Genomic DNA, 21194 nt, shown 5'->3' with positions numbered 1-21194 from the left:
CTGTTGGAGTCTTATTTTCTAGGTTCGGGTAAGAAATCTAAATTTCACAAGAGGGATTTGACTCACTTTGGTGTTGCTTTTCAAGCGAGAATGCAAAAATAGCTTCCAAACAACATTTATACATTAAACTGACTCTACCTTGAGATGAAAGCAAAAACAATCCGAGTTCCTTCATTTCCGGCAGATACAAAAAGACATTAAATGTCTTTATGTCTGTGACCAAATCTTTGCCGTTTGTTTTAAAATTTTTTTAGTCCAACCTGACCAAACAAAAGAAAAAGGTGAATTTAGACATTTTTCTCTTCAGTCTTATGAACTTAACTTTAAATCAACCTGGTCTTAATGATTTTCTTGTTCTTCAAAATATTTTCTACAAATGATTCTGCAAGAAAAGGGCTTTGTTTTTTTTGTTTTTTTAAAAATGCTGCCATCACATCCATGTTTTAATTGAATAAACATTTATTCTTAAAAAGGTTAAATAGAGACCACAAAATTCATCACTGAAGAGTTTTCCCTCCGACACAGAGACGACACGAGAGCAAACACGACACACACAAACCATAACTTTTTAAATAAGAATCTCAGTCCACTGAGAATTTACAAAGATTGCATATTTTAAACAAACAAACCAAAAAAAAAATCTCCCGGAAACAGTGCAAATATACCAACACCAGAAAATGACAAAAGAAACCTTCCCTCCGTCCCACGGAACAGAAAACGTTTTGGTTTTCCTGTGGTGTCGATGCCGGTCGGAGAGCAGCAGGAGCAGTGTCATGACGACGGATGCTTTCTGGATGGCTACATTTTGAACTGACACGTAAATCTCTAAGCAATGAAAAGGAGTGAAAACATCACATATCACAAGTTAAAGTGAAGGCAGTGTCAGTGTTTGACTGAGCTCCATGTGAGCAACATTTAAAATGTGATGAAAAAAAGAAATTAAAAAAATCTTCACTTTTGTTCCTGACTGGTCAAATAATACAATAGATAAAAAAAATAAAAATAAATAAAAAAAATCTGCTTGAGATAAGAAACAAAACTATTTATTATTCCTGACACTGAAAAACAGGAACAAATCATTGCTGGATGGTTTCACCTGACGACAAATCTGACGTTTCGCACTGTTTAGAAAAGGAATCTCCCTTTACCTCACCGTCCTATCCCCTGAAAGTCATAAAAAAATTACAATTTCTTGGTAGGTATTGCACCAACGATGCACCTGCTTGTATGAATACAAGTTTCTGCAGGAACATCTGCAGTGACACAGAACCGGTATTTACAGCATCACCAACACAGACAGGAGCAAAGCTGAAGAAATCAAACATCTGGGTGAAGAGAAGTGGCACCAGAGTGAAGAACCGGGATGCGAGGAACGAACTCCTCAGAGCCGTCGCCGAGTTAGCGACGTTCTTCTCAGGCACATTCACAACAAAAATCCCCCCCTCTGCTCCCAAAAAAAACCCAGAAAGCTGAACTGCAGTGCTCCACGGTTGAGGGTAGAGGGCGCTGTGCTACATGTACTAGTGTGGGTACTGACAACATTCCCTCTCAGTTTTCTGAGAAGTTAGGAGCTGCAGCGACCCCCCCCCCCCCTCCTCCTCCTCTGGATGAGATTTTATAGATGTGCTGCTTTGGTTCGATTAGTTTTAGTTTTCAAAAACGCGACAAATAATAAAACTCGCAAAGCTACGACCTGACGGGCCGCCGTGACCAGAGATGGAAAACGTCCATAACTATCCTCGGAAACCGAGTCCCTGTGAAGAACGGAGACAAACGGGACGAAAGGGGAGGAGGCGTGGCGTCGGCAGGCCGAGGAACGCGCTGGTTCGGTGCGATTCCGAGGAGGCGCAGCGCCAGCGGACGAAGGATTAAAAACGCATGCACACCTCCGAGCTGAGCGGCCACGCCCAACCGGCCAGCCTCTAAGACCTTTATGGGAGCTCGCGGCGAGCGCTCGACGCCGGCCGAGTTCAGAGCTGGTGCACGACGCTGTCCACGTGGTTGGCGGAGACGGCAGCGTCCTGCTGCAGCCGCTGCCACTGGAAGGTCGTGCTCTGGGGACCCACCTCGTCCTCGTCGTTTTCCTGCTCCTTGGCAAACTCCAGAAACACCTGAGGAACAGAAAGACCAGGAGGGGACACACTGTGAAGGAAGAAAACAATCACGCTGTGGGATCATTCCACCGTTATCTACTTCATTTGGACCGTCGTCTCTAGTTTGGCTCGACTCCTGAGAGCAGCACAGCGCATAGAAGCCTGCTTCAATTTAATTTTATCCAATTCTTTCAAGAAGGACGGTCAAAAATCACAATGATTCCAGCAGCTTGATGAAGGCTACGGAAAAGAGGTAAGAAAATTCAAACCTGTGATAAATTAATACACCTTGCTTCGTTTCTCCACCTACCTGCTCCAGTGTCGACTGAGAGAAGTTGTACTCCTCAAAGTTAAAGGTTTGTTTGGCTGAAAACAAAGAAATGAGACTAAATGGTTTAGAAGTTATGTTCCACATGTTAAAGCATTTTTTATTTCTTTTTTTCACAAACTCACCGTTCTCTAACTTGGAGAAAGAGTGAGCCAGCGACTTGACGTCCTCCATGGGGATCTTATAAACCATCAGAGTGGTGAAGCTGCACAGAGCAACAACATACAGCATATTTATAGTTCTTGCTAAAAGAAAGCAAAAATTCTGATCTTTTAAATAAAGTTGGATCAGATATTCTCCGTCTTCATTCCTTAAATTGCTTTTTAATTTATTGCCAAGAACTGAATCCTAAAGCACGAGGGAGAAAAGACGAAAGCAGTAAAGGGAGCCATTTATCCTTCTAGATTCAGCTGCTGATCCTTTGAGCGCACCTCTCCTGCCGGACGGCGTGAGGAAAGATTCGGAGGATCTCCTTGTGCAGCAGCGCCACCTGCTGGAGTCCCGTCAGCTCCTCTCTCAGTTTCACCTCCAGACTGTAGCCTTGTCCGTATTTTGCCTTCAGGTGCTGGATGGAGCCGATGCATCTGATGGGAGAGAGACGGTTAAGCTGCAGGAACTGGAAACCCCATAAAGATCAGATTTATTTAAAAGAAAAAAAGGAAGAAAAAAAAAAAGATTCCCAAGGAAGGAAGAACCTCAGCTGTCCAGAAACCATGATGGCGACCCGGTCGCACACAGCCTCTGCCTCCTCCATGTAGTGTGTGGTGAGGATGGCTCCTCGCTGATGGTTCCTGAACGCAGCACGCATGGCCCTCCTGCAGGAAGACAAACTGTTGAGTTTCACCGGGTTTCCAGAGTCGGCAGCTCTTCCACGTTATGCCGAGAGTCTCACCACATCCGCTGCTTAGACTTGGGATCCATTCCTGACGATGGCTCATCCAGCAGGACGATCTGAGGATTCCCGATCATACTCAGAGCAAAGCACAGCTGGAACCACATAGAAACGCTCTCAGTTCAAGCAAACAGAGGAGACGCTAACCGTGCGTTTTGGGTGTCTGACCATTTAAAGCCGCTCTCACCTTCCGTTTGAGTCCGGCGGAGAGATTCTTGGCCTGTTTGTTTAAATGTTCTCTCAGCTCCAAAGCGTTCGACACTCTGCAGCGGTTATAAAATAACATCTAATTAGATTAGTGTGTTTAAAACAACTTCCAAGCTTGAAAATTAAAAAAAAAAAAAAAAAAGGAAAGGTTTTTGTTTTTCTCTGGATTTTGAAAGATTTGAGTTTACACTATAAAAACACAAAATATTACCAAGTATTTTTGGTCTTTTATCAAATGTGAATATCTCAGTACTCTTCAAATAAGACAAAACTAACTTACAAGTAACTTTTCAGCAAGATAAAGGAGCTAATAAGTACTGGTTATGGGTGGCATAATCCACCTGTAAGCAACAAGACATTTTAACTTATATGGCAAAAATGTCTTCTTCCACGGCAAATCTTTAAACTTATAACTAGAACTTTTTAAGTCGATATTAAGAAAGTATTGACTTACAACAAACAAATACTGCTTCCTGAAAACTTACTTGTAAGCTAGTTTTGTCCCATTCCAAGTACATTAAGATATTTGCACTATAAACTAGACCAACATACTTGGTAAGATTCTGTGTTTTTGCAGCTGAAGACTCACCGCTTGATGATGCCCGGGACCTCCTGGCCCTTCAGGCCCTTGATGGCGGCGTAGAGCTCCAGGTGTTCCTGCAGGGTGATCCGGGGCCACAGAGGGTTCACCTGGGGACAGTAGCCGATGTGTTCCAGAGGGTTTTCCACCGGACGAAACTCGGTGCTGTAGTCTCCCATCAGGATCTGGACCCAAACAGAACACAGATTTACTTAAGGCTGGAAACTGCAATTTCATTACTTCCTTGAAATGTTTCACATGCATTTTGTTTTCAAACTTCAGATTTAACCAGGTTTGTACAATGAGTTTTCATGCGTTTATAGTGGAGCTCCCTGCTGTTCTCAGTGGACTTTTTTTTATTTTTTTATCTCAGTGTTTTTATTGCTTTGACAAACAGAAACAGGTCTGAAACGTTAAAATGGAGGCTTGTTGAGTACCTGGCCAGCCGTGGGGTCGGTGTCGCCTGACAGCATGTGCATGACCGTGCTCTTTCCTGATCCGTTGGGGCCCAACAGGCCAAGAACTTCCCCTGAAGAAAACAGCAGGTTATTTCTCCTGGAAGCGCAGCCCGCAGCTGAACCTCGTCCCCACTTGTTCTTCTAAGTCTGGCAGAAAGCGCGGAGGCACAGAAGACGACAAAAAGACTGAGTGTACCTTTGCGAACGCAGAACGAGACGTTCTTTGTGGCTACTTTGGTCTTCTTGGTGAAAGAGAAGCCTTCCTTCCTGCCTTTGTACTGCTTTCTTAGGTTATTAACAACCACAACTGGTTTCTGGAAAAAGAACATTTGTGTTCACGCTGAACTTTTAACCGACCAGAGTGAGAAGATGAAAGACGGACGCGCAACAAACTCGAACTGCAACGTCAGCAGGTTTTAAAAATAGCTTGGTCTCCTACAACAGCTTTTATTTTGAAATTTCGTCACCTCCTCACAAGCCTGACAAGTGAGCGCCTCCTTCACTCTGGCCTTCTCCATCTGAACGTCCTCATCCTCGTTCTGCCCTTCCTCCGGGATCCGCTCCGGTTTGGCCTTCGACTTGGACGAGATCCTGTCACAGTTCAGCATCTTCAACATCACGGCTTATCGTTTTCATGGACCTTCATAGCCCGGTATTAAATTATTGCGCAGGGATCGTCCCTGTAATGTGATCGTCACCTGCAGAGCTGATCGTTCTTCATCGCCCTTCCTCCGTATCGGATCTCCAACCACCGGAGCAGGAAAAGCAGAAGGATGCACTGCAGGTAAGGCTGAAAACAAAAGATGCAAAACAGATGCAGGGTAAAGTAAATAAAATCTTCTCCTACATGTTTGTAAATGCCTGAGATAAAAATAATAATAATAAAAAAACAAATACGTACGGCTATGACAGAAATTAGAAGGCTTTTCCACAAGAAGTTCTCCTCGTACAGAACAGGAAGGAATGTTGCCTGGGAAAAGAAAAACAGCAGCAGTGATTCGCCAATCTCTAATGCAAACCTAGAATTAGCAAAAATAAAGCTACTCTAAAGTCAATGTATATATATTTTTCTGGTTTAAAAGGATTTCTAATTTCTAAATCTAAATACTCTTCTGTCGCATTCCGAGTTTAAAATAAACAAGGAAGAAGTTAAAATGAAAAACTGCACCGAGATTATGCATTAAACGGCCCTCAAATATAACCTTGGAAGGTTATGAGTGTAATGTTTGATTATTATAGATCTCGATTCATTTGCCTTTTTTGAAGTATTTGTATTTATCACAATCCCCTTGAATACAGTAATGTTAGCCCAAATGCAAATTGGTAAAGTAAAATTTCATGCATTTCAGCATAAATTTTTGCGATATTTACACAGTCCCTAAAATACACAGAGCATAAAAAGACTACATAGGTCTTAGCCAAGTAGAAGTAGTAGTATTTTTTGTTTATATGCACATAAATATAGAATAAATGCACCAACATTGAGATGAAGACTTCTGTGTGTTTATGGGACTATTTTAAAACGTACAGCCATGCAGATTTAAATGAATGCTTCAGGAAATATTGATCTAGATAACTTTTTGATCAGAGCACTCATCAGAGTTTGGTTTTTCCACTCCCACCTTGGTGATGCAGTTGAGGCAACCCATCAGAGGATACAGCGGGTTGAAAACACACAAGATGTTGTGGAGAGTTCTGGTCAGTTCGGGGTTGTCGTTCACAAACGACAGCTGCACGACGGAGGCCGACACCACACACACCTGAAGCGGAAAAAAAGAAAGAAATATTTACAGAAAACTGCCTGCAAACACGTTAAACCGCGACAGAAAGAAGCGTGACGGTGATGTCTCACCATCATGCAGATGAAAGAGAAGAAGTCTCTGTTGCTCTGCACTCGCGTGAATCCAAAAGAAACGACATACGTGAAGAGGATCATGGCCGGGCCGAAGCCGACGGTGCAGAGGACCTAAGAGGAGACGTGAAGGAACGGTGAACAATCCTCGCGCGTCAGAGAGGACGCGTTTGTGTTGGAAAGAGCAGCACAGACCACGGCGGTGAGGTTGCTGCTTGTCGACAGGTTTCCGGAGTGGAAGCAGAAGAGGATGAGGTTCATGGAGGACAGGATGAGGTAGTAGAAGGGGATGTCCACCGCCGCCTGGCCGCACCAGTAGGCTGACGGCAGCAGGCCAGAGATCCGCAGCGTGGAGCGACACTTTATCTGGAAAGAGGGAAAAAATATAAAAGAAGTTAAGTACAAATTCATTGGGTAATTTACTATATTAATGCTTTAAAGCTTCAGAAAGTGTGACAAGACAAAAAAACTCAATGTCAGAGCAGTAAGAGCGTAACAATAAACTAAAGGTTTTAAAGTCACTGCCAGGTGTGTTTTCAGTAACCATGAACAAAAACGGTTTAAATTCTGACAGTAATTTGATTTGTTCAATATGTTCCAGTATATCAAACTCAAGGCCAAATCCAGCCCAACATGAGCTTTTATGTGGTCCTGTAGACCGCAGTGCGTCACATAAAGCGAACCTTCGAGATGCCAATTTTAAGCTGAATATTATTTTATCAATCAAATCAATGCAGTTTTTGTCTGCGTGCTGCCAAATTACGTTGATGTGAAAAGATGTTCAATGTTTAATTTAAAGAAGAACTCGCTGACTGCAGAGTCAGCGGTGTGTTCATATGTTAACGAGTAGGTTGATCATTACACGCAGCCAAAACCGGCTACTTGAGGACATTTATAATCTTGATATTGCCCTAAACGAAAATGAGCTCCATACTTCTGTTCCTGCATTTCAAAAAGTATCAAGAGCTGTCTGGAGATTTTATAAATAAGAATGTGTCAACATCTGATAGTGAAATAAATACCAAAGAAGCGTACCTTTTGGGGAAACACTGACTGATGAACAAACTCCACAGAAGACACAGAACCGGTGTGCGTTCACTAATATTCAGTTTATCCTGGCTTATTGCTAAAGGCAGCTGGCTTTGCACATTGGCCTATTTTTCTATGTACTAATGATATTTACAGTCAGTTTTTGACTCCAGGTGAATAATTAAGTTAACTGTAGAGGCAGACACATGCATCATCACTGATGAAAAATGCTGACGTAAAGCTGTGGTTTGGTCCACTTCACTATTTCCATCGCCACTGTAACTGAATGAGAAACCTGACGTTCCCCGACAGCGGACGTTAGCAGCAGCTAGCAGCGGTGTCATCATAGCATGTACTGTGTGAAAGCAGATATAAAGCTTCAGGAAACACAAACTCTTTGGTTTTAAAAGGAAAGGCTTCTTACTGGTGATTAAAACCACAGTAAAAAAAAAAAAAAAGAAGGCTTCTACCACAGAGTTTGAGTTGAAACACAAATTCTCAGTTCAAGTTGCAGGAGAAGAAGCACCAAGCAACCTGTGTCACCACAACGTGCGAACACGGCTTTTTCTAAAACATTTTATCCTGCATGTTTAATTTTTCCTGATGGTCAGGGACGGGTTTTGAGGACAGCGTCAGTTTTGGTGCCCTATCTAAAAAACAACAACAGAAAAACCCAAAAACATTTTACTAATGCAAATTACATAACATTAAAAAGTAAACCTACGCATAAATTAACAAAAATGTAACAACACTTAAACTCCACACTTTGTATGGGCATAAAAAAAGTTACATTGTTTGTAAAACATTTATTACAAAAGCAACCTAAATCTTTGGGATGTTTTTTTAATAAATGTTTTGCAAAGAGTCTTTGGGACCTTTGGGACAGATTTTAGCCCTCTCTAAAATCTCATCCAGTTATAATGTCTGTTTTTCCTAAAGCCATCCGTTGGTCCATCTTACGACAAATAAAGTAGTGCAATGTGTTACTTTGTGGTTGTTTCATCCTTTAAATCATGATAACAGCAGGATGCGAGAGGTTACCTCCCGGTCTCGGGTGTGATCCATCGCGAAATACGCCGGCATTCCGACAGCCAGCATTCCCAGCATGATGGCCTCTATGTAGACCAGGGCGTAAGACGTCGCATCCGGGATTTGCTGCGGAATCAAGCAGAGCAAACAGTCATCTTACTTCAACCACAGATTGGTAAATGTCGTCTCGACTCTGTGGGAGGCTCACGTAGTCGAAGGGTTTGGTCCAGGTTCGGATCCGCCCCGTTCCGTTCAGACCTCTGAGGAGCGCGTTGCTCAGAATATTGACGGCCATGGGTAAGGAGTGAATTGTGGTGCTGTTGAAAGCGATGGTGTACCTAAAGCCCTGACAGAAATGGCAAACGGCGTTGTTAGAGCTCGCTGAGAGAACAGGGCTGGAATAAGTGGCCCTTCAAATAATCGGACAAAAGCTCTGCGGACCTCTTTGGACCCGGTGACGTTTATGGCAGCGCTATGCGGAGCCGCATCCATGTAGTCTTCCTGTTTCATCAGTTCCACTTTGATATCCTGTGATTCCAGGTTGTGGATCAAGTCGGAAATATCCGAGTCTGTTGGTGAAAGAAAAGAAAAAAAAATCCTTATCCAGCAGTCGGAATATTTCGTTTAATTTCATCCCGCAGTTTTACTCACTGGTTGAGTTTTTAATGAGGAGGCTTGTAGTGTATCTGTGAGGCGCTTCGTTCTTTTTCAAAAGGTACGTGGGGAGGAACTGTCGCTCCTGTGAGTGGATCTGGATGTTTCCCGTCACCAGCGACACGATAAGAACCGAAGAAAGGAAGAGCAGGAACAGCACCAGACTGAAGCGCAAGAGAAGACAACCGTCACAATCTGTCCACTTTTAAAAGGAGAAAAGCTGCGTGTTGTTGACAAGTTATGTTGTCATCGGCAAAAGTTCACTTTTAGTCATCCAGTAAAGGTTTTTATTCAAAAATCAAGTTCTGACCTCAGTCCTACACCTAAAATTAGCCTCCATCAGATCGTTTTACATCGAGTTTACTCCTTTTCCCCCTAACCAACTGAGATTATGACCCTCTCTCTTTTACTGAGGTAAGATGATCCTTGCTGAGCCATTTTTTGAAAGTTTCTCCTCCCTCATAGCAGTACTTCTGCAGGTTTCACCAACTTTAAGATTTATTAAGACCATTATGAATGGAATTTATTACTTATATTTCCAAAGAAATGTATGAACTTTGTCCAACCAGTTGGTGAAAAATTTGCATTTACCCACAATAGTTGCAAAAAAAGCTAGCTAGCAAGCAAAGGTATATTGACATTGAGTCACAGAATCCTAAAACTTTTGCCTGACAGAAGTTTTAAATAGAACATACAAGATTAAATAGTCCTGCAAAGACAAAGTCTAAGAACTACTATTAAAGAATTTATTTAAACTGAATTTAAGACATTTTAAGGCCTTCATTTGAGATACATTAGTGTAAGACTTTTTAAGGACACTGTGTTGGTGAGGGACTCACGTGTAAACGAAGGCTTTCCACTCCCTGCGCATGTTGAGCATGTGCAGCCAGGCCACGGCGCTGAACTGCTGCCGCCACAGAGCGTGGCCGGACACTGAATCGGACTTGCTGTCTGAGAAGGTGAGCAGCCGCTGGTCTGTGTCGTCCAGAGACGCGATGTCGCCTTCGTCCTCCGCCTGCTCTCGGTTAAACACGCTGTAGTCTGAGGGAGTTAAAGATCACAAAACAAATCAGGTTTGACCCAAATCTGATTTTGAGGATCGAAATTTCTTTTAAAAACACACTCACCAGCTTGATCCACCTCAGCTTCTGACTCCAAACGCAGAAAAACATCTTCCAGCGTAGTCATGGAAACACCGTAGTTAATTATCCCCAACTGCGGCTGACAGTCAAGCTCCGAGAACAAGCCTGAGAAGATCGGATCGGGGTTGTTCGCTAAAGAGCCGAGTGGAGGTAGAAACAGAAACCAAAAAATCCCATCCCACCTGAAAACGTGTTCATGCTCTCAAAGGGCAGAGTGAAGGTCAGCTCTGTGTCGTGCTGCCGGGACAACTTCGCTTTGGGAACGTGCTGCTTCATCAGTGATGCAACCTTTTCCGTGTCGCATCCCTCACTGATCGACATTCTGCAGAGGAAGGAAACAACCCGTACGGGTTATAACGAGACGAATGCACAGGAAGAACCTGCAGCTGAATTCAAACCCAGGACTTTCTTGCTGTAAGGGCACAGGTTACAGCTGCACCACCGTGTATTTTGCCAGTCTCTTTTTTTTTTTTTAAAAAAGGGGCAGAGTGCGGTCCGACTTACCGGAGATGATATCCGACGCCACACTTGATCTTAAGGTACAGAGACGAGCCAACGCACTTCAGCTGCCCCTGAGAGATCACAGCTTTACGATCTAGAATAAAACATGACAGTAAGAACTTAAAATAACATGTTTTAAGGAGTTCCACGAACTTATAGTGTATTAAACAAAGTTCTAGAGAAAACACTACTTTTTTTTTTTTGACATTTTCAACCATCAGCTGAAATTTGATGCCAATATAGTCGAGACCTCTTTTTATTAGAAGAGAAATAAAAAACTCAGTCTTTCTTATTGATCTTTTAGGAAGGTAAGTCTAGAATTTTTCAAATATTCACATTTTGTGTACAGGTCCTTATAACACTGATGCAGAACTTTGAAATTATGGCTCAAGTTTCCAATTGAAACCACACAGTTTAACTTTAAAACAAGCTAGCAGTGACAGTGGTTTCAGTGGTTACAGATGTCGATAAAACCGTGTCGTTTGCTCCGACATCGCCACAAACAAATATGACTTAAAATTAAACAAAAACACGTACAGACTGACTAAACTACAATGAAATTGACTCAAAAAAATTGATGAATTTTTTTGAGTCTATATTGTAGTTAATGACAGCTCAATTACTGATAATTACTTCGATGATTGATAAGTTGTGGTTAGTTCTTTCAGCCCTGTAGATTAAAGGCTTCACAACCTTTAATCTAACAGATTGTAGATTTAAGATAAGACTCTACAGCACAGCGCCAAGCAGCTTTGTGTGATTTATTTGTAGTGCCGCTGCTAAATGCATCGCTTCCTGAATCCTGTTGGTTATATCGACAGCGGCTCTTAATACAGAGTTGAGAAAGGAGAGTCCTCACCAGCAAGGATGTCCGCCTCGTCCATGTAGTGTGTGCTGAGCACAATGACCCTGCCGGCCCGCCGGTTCTTCAGCAGAGACCAGACCTGGTGTCTGGAGCAGGGGTCCATCCCCGCCGTGGGTTCATCCAGGAGAAGAATCTGAAAGAAGACAGCAAGTGGAAACTATTTGAAGAGAGCATGAAAGTGAATGACCCAGGTTGAGAGTTTTGGAAGAGACATTAAGAGTTATCTGATGTGACAGATGTGCTGGTTGATTTTTTTTTTATTATTATTTAAGTGAGCATGGGATTAAAAAAATAAATAAAAGCAGAAGGCTATTTTTCTTACTGCAAATTTCATTTGAGTGTTTTAAAGGATGGTTGGAGATTTTTCAAGCAAACGGCTAATCTTTTTGAGGTCGTCGTAAAGAGGAAGCCTTATGTCCATTTGGGTCCAACATCGTAAATTAAGCTCAAATCATCCTGATACCTTTGGGTCTCCGAGGATGGCGATGCCCACAGAGAGTTTTCTCTTCTGGCCTCCACTCAGATTCTTTGCCTGAGCCGTCATGATTTTCTCCAGGTCCAGATCCTTCAGCACTCTGGTGACCTGTCACAGAAACATAATCAGGGAAAAGGATTCAAATTTAGACTTCCTATTGTTTAAAAAGTTTTTCTAACAGTTTAACGGTTGCAACATAGGCTTTTAGAATCAGGAGTTCAATAAAACACATTGTTTTTGATCTGAATTAATCAGGAAACAGACACTTGAGTAATGTTTTCTTGAATAATTAAAAAAAATAAAAATAAAAGGGCTATCTAAAATGTAAAAAAATAAAATGTAGGACTGACACTTTCAGCCACATGGTAGAAAGCAACATTTTGATCATCCCAGTACCTCAGCATCAACATCTGCAGGTGGGATCCCTTTGATGGCAGCGAATATCCTGAGGTGCTCCTCCACAGTCAGCACATCAAAGATGATGTTGAACTGAGGGCAGATTCCCACCAGCTGCTTCATCTCCGAGCCCTCTGCGATCTCCGCCACAGGAGAGCCGTAGATGGTGGCCGAGCCGTTGGTGGGCGGGCAGATGCCGCACAGGATGTTCATCAGAGTGGACTTTCCGGCGCCGCTGTGCCCCAGCAGAGCTGTGATCTGACCCTCATAGATGTCGAACGTGAAGCCTGAGGGCCAGGTGGGAGTAAAAGGAGCAGAGCGTCGGTAAAACCGGTAACAGATCAAACCGTTCTGAGGCAAACTCTCCATGCTCACCTCTCAGAGCCTCCACTGTGCTGTCCTTGTCTTTGTACACTTTACAGATGTTGGCGATGCTGAGGGAAAAAAAAAAAAAGAAAGAAAAGAGAAGCAGAATCAGAAGAAAGCTTTTTAATGAGCGCTTTCCCTGCAGCAGTGAAAAGGGTTTTATGCAACCTTCATGTTGTCACATTTTGTTGCCCTCTTTGTAGTACTAGAATGTGCTACTTTTTTATGAGATCTTCAGATTTTTGGAAAGTCATTCAAATTGTTTTAAACTGGAAAAAAAAATTATTTTAGAAAACGTCTGTTGAATTTACTGAGTTAGAGAGCCTTTTATGACCAGGTAATTCCTTGGTCAGAGTTCAGTGAATTTACCAAACAATCCTCTGAACGTTTTCTTAAAATGCACTAAAATTTATTTAAAAATGAACTAAAAACTATAAAAACCAGCAGCAAGCACTTCTATATGATTGCTGCCAATGCATTTCGTTTTCTTCACTGTGTTCCTACATGCACATGTGCTTGATTAAATGAAAAATGTCCAGTTTTTAAAAGCTGCTGCTAACAAACTTGATTCTGTAGAAGCAGCCAGAATGCACTCCATTAAATATCACAGATGACTAAGAAAAAAATTGCCAAAAATTAAGAATGTGAAAGAACAAGCAGGAACCGTTTAAATTTCTAATATCCAGAATTTTCTAATCTGCTTCCACATTTTTGTTTTAGTTCAATTTGCTACCAAGGTGACCTGTTTGAGATAATTCACCTTATTTCTCATGTTTTTTTCCTCTACTTAGAAACCACACAAGTGAAAAAAAAACAAAACAAAAAAAAACACATTCTGGTATTGGGATTTTACCGGATTGCTTCTTTCCCTCTGAACTCGGGGGAAACGGGCTCGACACATTCATCTCCACCAGGAGCGCCGTTCGCCTCGGCATCGTACACTGAGCTCACTTCAACGTAGCGCTTTCTGTGTTTTGACCAATAAGACGGCTTCAGGAAGTACAGCATGGATCGCTTGATTCCAAAATCACCTGCATATTAGACAAAGAACTGTTATTCGACTAGTCACTCATAATCTCACAATGGAAGAGACAGGCTGCACCAATATCATCCATGCGGTACAGCTAAATAAATAACAATGGTCCCAATATTGATCCTTGTAGATCTCTCACAGTTCATACATGATAAAAAAAAACAATCATACTATTTCTCTAAATACATCACAGCCCAATTGACCAGAAGAGATTTATCCTTTGCAGTAAACTGTTTGGTGTGGTTCAAAGGTTTTGTGAGCAACACTGAGGAATTTATAGTGTCTAAAGCCTATGTATATATCTATAAATAGTGGAAAAAAAGAATAAACACAATTGTGTTTTTATTTTTTGCTTTACTCACCAGGCAGCACCTGGTCTAAGTAGAGAGCCAGCAGGAGGTAAAGAATGCAGTCCAGAGCCAGCATGACCAGAGGAACATAGAGCGGATGAGGCCCATTGGTCAAGGAGGAAAACACAGCGCCATCTCCCTGTGCTTCCAGGTAAACCACCTAAAGGATGAAAAACTCATTTAAAGTTCAGCCTAACTAAATGCAATATGTTTTTCAGGGAAACGGTGAATTACAATGATTGAGGCAATGAACTCGCCAAGAGATAGCAGAAATAATTCATCTTTTAAACGTGTTGGGAAAAAGTGTGTCCTTAAGTGGGATTGTGATGATGGCGTGTGTAGCTAACCTGTGCAATCCCAATTGAGAATGCACTGGGAGAGAGCAGGCAGAGAAGCCAAACCAGCGGCTGTGGGAAGTCTCTCATCAGCACGGTGAACAGCGACATGCAGCCGAACACCACTGTCAGCATGGAGCCCACTGTGCTGGCAAACTTGGGCTTTTTAAACAGCGGAGTCAACATGAAGGAGAAGAAGATCTGAGAAGGAGAAATAATAATAATGGTCTAATCTTACCATGGATTATAGTGTAATACACGGGTGTCTAACCCGAATGCAACAGGCTATGTTGGATGAAGGACGCATCTAAAAGTTTCAGAACAGTGACCGATAAATTGGGACTGGGCAACATCGCTTAATAATACAATCTAAGTTTTTATTTATCCATTTTCCTTAAAAAGAAATTATAAATGGCCGAAAAAAATACACACACACACACACATATATATATATATATATATATATATATATATATATATATAAATTTATTTGTTTTCAATCATTCTTTCAGTGAGTTGACCTGAAATCACAGTCAAAATAACTAGAAGTGATAGACAAGACGGTAGGTCTTGAAAGGTCTGAAAACCCAAGGACTGTATTGGTGAAAAAACAACAGATTGTCCAAAAATTATATCTTAAAAAAACTGAAAATTCAACAAAATCGATTTATCTCCCCACCCTATGATAAACATTGCAGGTTCAAGTTTATTACTGTTAAACTGCTGACGGGGAAAAAAATCCCACTCTATGCAGATGACTCACAGATGATATTCCATAGAGGAAGATGAGTGAAAAGACGACAAAAAAGTCACTGTTGGGGAACAGTGCAGTGTACGTGGCGATGATGGCCATTAAGATGGACATGGCGGTCACCAGAGCAGCATACAGGAGGCCCCACGACAACCTGTTGGAGAGAGCGAGAACTCATAACACTCAACGTATATGAGAACGGATTATTCTGCGTCAGAAACATACAAACAGATGCCTCACCAGAAGGCCGTGTCGTACAGCCCCATCATGGTCATGGTGTCTTTCAGCCGATGCTCCTTCTCAGCTGCGACATTGACGATGAGGAAGGTGACGAAGGGTGTGAAGGCCAACACCAGGTAGATGGAGATGAGGGCATGGGGAAACTTGTGCACCTCCACGGAGCCCGGCTGGCCCATCATCACCACCTTTATATCCAGCTCCTTCTGGACTGGCCGTTTGGTCTGCATCTACGCACAAATTAATGACCACAAGCAGTGTGATGCGTAAAAAAAAAAAGGTATGTTTGAAAATAAAACCTAGCCTGGCGTGTTTTAAACCAAGAGAAAAAGATGCTTCACTCGACCTCTGGAGGACAATGACGTCCACTAAGTCTCACCTCAATGATAGCTGCATCAATCATAGACTGGAGGCGGGTGAAACCAGAGTACCAATAATTTGCAGCTTTGCATTTCAACATGCTGCTGTAACAGCTGGCTAGAGGGAGAACAACAAAAGAACAAAATTAAAAAAATAGCTTTTCACAACGCCATAACATTTTCCTTTTTTGTTGTGGTCCCAACTAAAGAGAGTTATACGTTGGGTGATCACCCTCAGATGAGATGAAGTAGTGGCTCGTCGGTTATTTACCAATAGACTCCGTGTAATCACTCGGCAGGGGCAGCTTGTTGTGCGGAAAGCGCAGTCTGTAAGACGTGGCGGAGCTGTCCAAGAACACCACGCCGATGTAGTTGGACGATTCGTACAAGCTGGCGTTCTCCAGTTCCTCCTCGCTGGAAAACATCTCCAGGCGGTCCTGCACGCCTGCAAAGACAAACAGGAAGAGCCATGACGGTTTGATGATGCCGCTTCATCATCTGGCCTCCTCCGAATTGCGGACGAAACACATGGAAGGCAACGACTTACTTATGAAATGGGAAACTTCGTCCATGATGTGACTGGTGATGTTGGTGATGGGTGTGAAGGCCAGGCCTTTCAGGTTCTGGAAGAAATCGCCATTCGGCAGCTCGGCCGTGTTGATGGGGCCATAATAAACATGAGGGTTCAGGGTGCTGATGAGAATAAGGAGACCCAGGAGCAGCAGAGGGAGGATCAGCTCCTGAACACACACACACACACACACACACACACACACACACACACACACACACACACACACACACACACACACACACACACACACACACACACACACACACACACACACACACACACACACACACACACACACACACACACACCAACATGGAACCTCCTGTTAATCTATTTAACAAATGAAGCATAAAATTCAAAATTTTTCCACAAATCATCTGATGTACTTTGCTTAAAGACTCTTCCGATGAGGAAAATCTTTTCAATTTAAAGATTTGTAACACCTACTCCTACCCTAAATACATTAAATATTACAACTGACAAAAAAAATAATCATGCTACAAACTGGTTGTGTTTGCAGTGTCATCTATCAGACAGCAGGAAGTTGTATTCTGTGTAGAGGATTTGAGAGAGGACTGTCCGTATACGAGAAGAGAGAGCTCCTCCAAATCGTGTGAAGGGAGCGGGATTTATTTCTCCTCATCGTTTCAAGCCAACATGCCACAGACAAGCCAGCTGGGACTTTAGTTAGGCCGTAGGGTTACCACACCATCCAGACAGCCCATATCCAACTACACTTTGAAGTACAGCCTGGAAGAACAGCAAGAGCTCCCACATCTTTTCAGCACTTAACTGCTGGTTGGGAGCAGGACCGTGGAGGCAAACTGCACCAGTAGAAAGATGACCAGCATGCTGCAATTTAGAGCCAGTTTTGGGGTTACACCTATCCCAAGACGCCATGTGTGCTACGTAGCGGAAAACATGCAGCATTGTTGTTCCTACACAGGAGGAACCACGCGTTTCTGAGACATACACCATCTTAGAAGCATGTTCTGAATTCGCAACGTTCTGCTGTGACGTGTTACTTCTGCTGGAAGTAACACATCAATGCTGCGAGAGTGCACAATTATGCGGAAAGAAGGACAAACAGTCGGTTTCGTGTCACGTTACAATCAACCAGTGAGCTACAAGACTGAAATTTGTTTTGCGCAGACGAGAGCACGCAATGGGAGAAAATTATTATTAGATCACTGACGCTGTGGTTGAGTCAGAGTTGCATCTATTCTGTGGCAGTGACACACATGTTTGGTATACGTGGGGTGACATGAGGTGCCGAGATCATGCAGCAGGATCTCCAAATGTCCAAATAATTTGCTTTCGGTGATTCAGATATTCCATTAACTCTACTTGCTCGAGTCTTTTATAAGCACTTTATTTTCTTTCAATTGGATTGACAGTTTGGTGGGAAAGATGAATTATGGGCATGTAAAAGATGATTCAGCTCACTTGAGATTAGCAGACTACAGAAAACAATAATCTTTCACACAACTAGACTGATTTTAAATCATTGGACAAGTTCCAGATGACAGCAGCAATAACGATTGCCATTCCTGGTAAGAAGTTAAGAGTTTATCTGAGGCAGAGTGCGCAAGTTCAAAGCTGCTATGCTGAGCCATTAAAAATGCATCGATGCAACTTAAAGCCAAATTAAAAATGCATGGCCTAACAAAGAGGAAATAGAAGCAACAAACAAGTTTTCATTCTCCTTAATGCAGAGTTGGTATTTTGATGCTGGAAGAAAGCAATGTATAATTTCGCTTCTTCTGTTAGCTGTAGAGTATTGAGAAAACTCAATGCAAAAAGCAAAGAGAAAAGAAAAAAGCCTGAAGTCACCAGAACAGAACGGGAATACCTGGAGGCTCTGCTGCTTGGTCCTCCATTTGATGAGCAGGTTCTTGTAGAGAAGACTTCGTGTTTGTGGCCAAACTCCTGCGTCTCTTCTAAAAACCGGCTGCATGCTGCCAGCATTCCTCATCTGGATGAAGTACGGACGGGATGTGTCGCTAAGGCTGGCCTCAGCTGCCGCAACAACAAAAGCAAATAGATTATTAAAACATCCGCACCGAAACGCTACCATCGGTAGCTTCTCTGGACTTGTGAGAAGTAAGCAGAAAATGGAGATGCAGAAGAGGGGAGGTCTCACTTGTGGTTTTGATTTTTTGTTTTTCTCCAAGGCAGAAAGTACAGAGAAAGAAATCACGGTTTACAGGAACAAGCTTAAGTCACCTTGTTTCTCAGAGTAACGGTGCCAAATATCGGGAAAGAAACTGTCACTGTAACACGGGCCGCAAAATGCAATTTAGAAACTCATCCAGTTTTCCAGTTATTTGTCTCAATCTAGGACAAAATAAAAACACAGTCCGAGCAGCAATTTGTTCAATCATCCCAGCTGCGATTCAGTTGACAGTTCTTCTTTTTTTTTTTTTTTAAAAAATCAAACAGATGCCAGTTTTTTTTTATTACCATTACTGAAGCTGCACTTTTAGACCTCAAAATAAAATCATCATCGAAAGTTGCTGAAGTGTGGTCAGAGGAAGCCACCTCAGCAGCTCAATAACAAGCTTTCAGTGCATTAATACTTGGCATCACCGCCGCAACCTAAAGAACAAATGAGATTCAAATAAACTTTCTGAACTTTATGTGGTTAACAGTGTGTGTTCTGTCCCAAAATATTTGAGGAAACTGGACTAGATGAAGACAAAAGAAGAGACAGGAAAAAGATCTCGCGAAACCCGGACACACGATCTGAAGACCTTTCAGCTACTGCGTTGCAAGTTTTCAGTTGAAATGCTCAGTGGTTAGAGATTAACTAATATTGGTTAATATGTATTTATTAAAATGATATATTTTACCTGCAGATGATATTGTCATATGCAAAAGGGCGATAAAGTCAGTCTTGTATTTGGCTCCTGGAAACCATCTGAAAATATAAAAGGTTTTCCCATTTAATGCTGATTAACAGATGGTTCTACTACAGACCACTTTGGATTTATTTCAAGTCAATGTTTACATTTTCCAAAACAGAGCCAAGTTTACTTCTGCGCTGATGAATTTCAAGGTATCTCAGATCTTTTTTAAGGCTAATATTTAAATCTAATTAACCCAAATTGAATATCTCAGCAAATTAGAATGCTACTAAACTTTAATTAATTCCACTCAAAAAGTGAAACACATATTCAGTTCACAAAGAGCAATATATCTAAAGAGTACATTTAGATATTTTCACTAATATAGTGAAAATCCACTCAAAAGAGCCAGGGCCTGTTTCGTACCCAGCTTTTTACAGTCATCCTCGTCCAGGACTGATTTTACTACAGCGTTTTAATTCGCTGGCACTTGCCAGATATTAATAATTTTGGTGACTCTAAATTGCTTAAAACAAGAGAAGTTTAGACTGATTTAACTTTAGATAGTGAGGAAAAAATGTCATTTTAGTAGGTGAATAAAAATACATGGTTTCAACTGTAAATAACGTATTCCAAATTTAGGCTTTTATTTAGTCAAACGTTGGATTGCACTTAATTTGAATGTTTGTTTGAATATAAAACACTTTCAATGACTTCATAAAGAAATCAAGCACCTTCCAAACCTTGAAAACACCTAATTGAAATTCAAGCCTTTTTAAGGATTTTAAGCGCCGTACGAACCCTGTACCTCTGAACAAACCAAACACGCTTCCCTCAGTCTGTGTTCATAAACAGAGCTAGCTGTTGTTAGCTTCCTTGTAGCCTGCTTTCCTGTCACTGAGCCTGACAGACATTTTAATGTGATAAATTAGAATTTGCTTTATTTTAATATTTGCTACAAATTAGTCCAAATGCAACAACCTGAACAGAATGCTTTGTAAATTAGCAGTCACATGTTAAAGGTTGATCTCTGGAAGCTGAGTAGCAACAAGAGCGAAGCTAGCAAGCTTCACTGCTTGTCACTTATCTAAGAAAAAAACAAACATTTCGTTTGAAAAAGACCATAATTTTATATACTCACGTATGAAATACATTAAGGCATATCCTTCTTCAGCTTTTGACAGAACCACCTTACATTAAAAATTGCATTTTTGCCAAGAAAACGCCCCAAAATGCGCCTGTACCGACCGTTTCTATTTCCTGCTGCCAACTACAACTCCCAAGAAACCTTGGCGCTCATCCAATCAAATCTTTCCGAGTAAACGCTAACTGATAACGCTAACATATTTTGGCTCTTTGGGAATTACCTTTTATTCATGTATCTGTCTATTTTTTATAAATAATAATTGAACAGAAATAATGTATTTTTTCAACTTTAAAAAGAAAATAACTGAATGCAATTAACATGTATAGCAATATTTGCTTGACATCTTTAAAAACAGAAGAAAAATATAATAAATAAAATATAAACACGTACACATAAACCACAACTTGTGACAGAACTACTGTAGCTGCTAAACAAAACCTAACATGATCATAATGTATTATTTCAACTACAAAATAAAATACAAATTGCATGCTAATATCTTATATCATCTACCCTGGAAGCTAAATACCAAGTCAACCAAGTTATTTATCTTAAAGGTTTCACTAAATGCAACAGTTTTCAGAATGTATTTATTCCTTTCATTTTTTTCATGATAGCTTTGATATTTTTTCTACATTCATTCTCTATATTGCTTTGGACAAATCAGAAATATATAGATAGACAAGGTCTCACAA

The 21194-nt window shown here is 41.5% G+C and overlaps 1 protein-coding gene across 2 annotated transcripts; it reads right to left on the bottom strand.

The window, feature by feature from the left end:
- Nucleotides 1–441: 441 nt before the first annotated feature.
- abca5 (ATP binding cassette subfamily A member 5) lies at nucleotides 442–20936 on the bottom strand. 2 transcript variants are annotated; one of them, XM_014989483.2, is made up of 39 exons: nucleotides 20494–20936; nucleotides 19359–19426; nucleotides 18359–18525; nucleotides 16480–16672; nucleotides 16204–16377; nucleotides 15953–16050; nucleotides 15577–15803; nucleotides 15349–15490; nucleotides 14598–14786; nucleotides 14263–14410; nucleotides 13721–13898; nucleotides 12877–12935; nucleotides 12502–12788; nucleotides 12094–12213; nucleotides 11625–11763; nucleotides 10769–10859; nucleotides 10447–10586; nucleotides 10250–10369; nucleotides 9962–10163; nucleotides 9120–9286; nucleotides 8910–9037; nucleotides 8677–8814; nucleotides 8481–8594; nucleotides 6606–6776; nucleotides 6411–6524; nucleotides 6181–6318; nucleotides 5460–5528; nucleotides 5257–5348; nucleotides 5026–5149; nucleotides 4755–4872; nucleotides 4538–4629; nucleotides 4110–4285; nucleotides 3501–3576; nucleotides 3314–3408; nucleotides 3117–3236; nucleotides 2853–3005; nucleotides 2547–2626; nucleotides 2404–2459; nucleotides 442–2111 (listed from the first exon to the last, which is right to left on the bottom strand). In XM_014989483.2, the coding sequence occupies exons 2-39, from the start codon at nucleotides 19375–19377 to the stop codon at nucleotides 1971–1973; spliced, it is 5055 nt and encodes a 1684-aa protein (XP_014844969.2). In that variant the 5' UTR covers nucleotides 19378–19426; nucleotides 20494–20936; the 3' UTR covers nucleotides 442–1970. The 2 variants fall into 2 exon arrangements, with proteins under 2 accessions (XP_014844969.2, XP_014844971.2); XM_014989485.2 differs by lacking the exon at nucleotides 19359–19426.
- Between the last annotated feature and the right edge of the window lie 258 nt (nucleotides 20937–21194).

The sequence above is a fragment of the Poecilia mexicana genome, unplaced genomic scaffold (assembly GCF_051168715.1).
Source record: "Poecilia mexicana isolate PSO_F unplaced genomic scaffold, ASM5116871v1 scaffold_19, whole genome shotgun sequence".
NCBI lineage: Eukaryota > Metazoa > Chordata > Actinopteri > Cyprinodontiformes > Poeciliidae > Poecilia > Poecilia mexicana.
The sequence above is the reverse complement of the archived record's forward strand: the minus strand, read 5'-3'. Positions and strand labels throughout refer to the sequence as shown.

What these genes read in the sequence shown, in the direction of transcription:
- abca5 (XM_014989483.2), bottom strand. An exon ending in TCCTCTATGGAATATCATCT is followed by an intron (nt 14,787 to 15,348) that starts GTGAGTCATCTG and finishes TCTCCTTCTCAG; the next exon opens with ATCTTCTTCTCCTTCATGTT. An exon ending in CACAGTGGAGGCTCTGAGAG is followed by an intron (nt 12,789 to 12,876) that starts GTGAGCATGGAG and finishes CCTGGCCCTCAG; the next exon opens with GCTTCACGTTCGACATCTAT.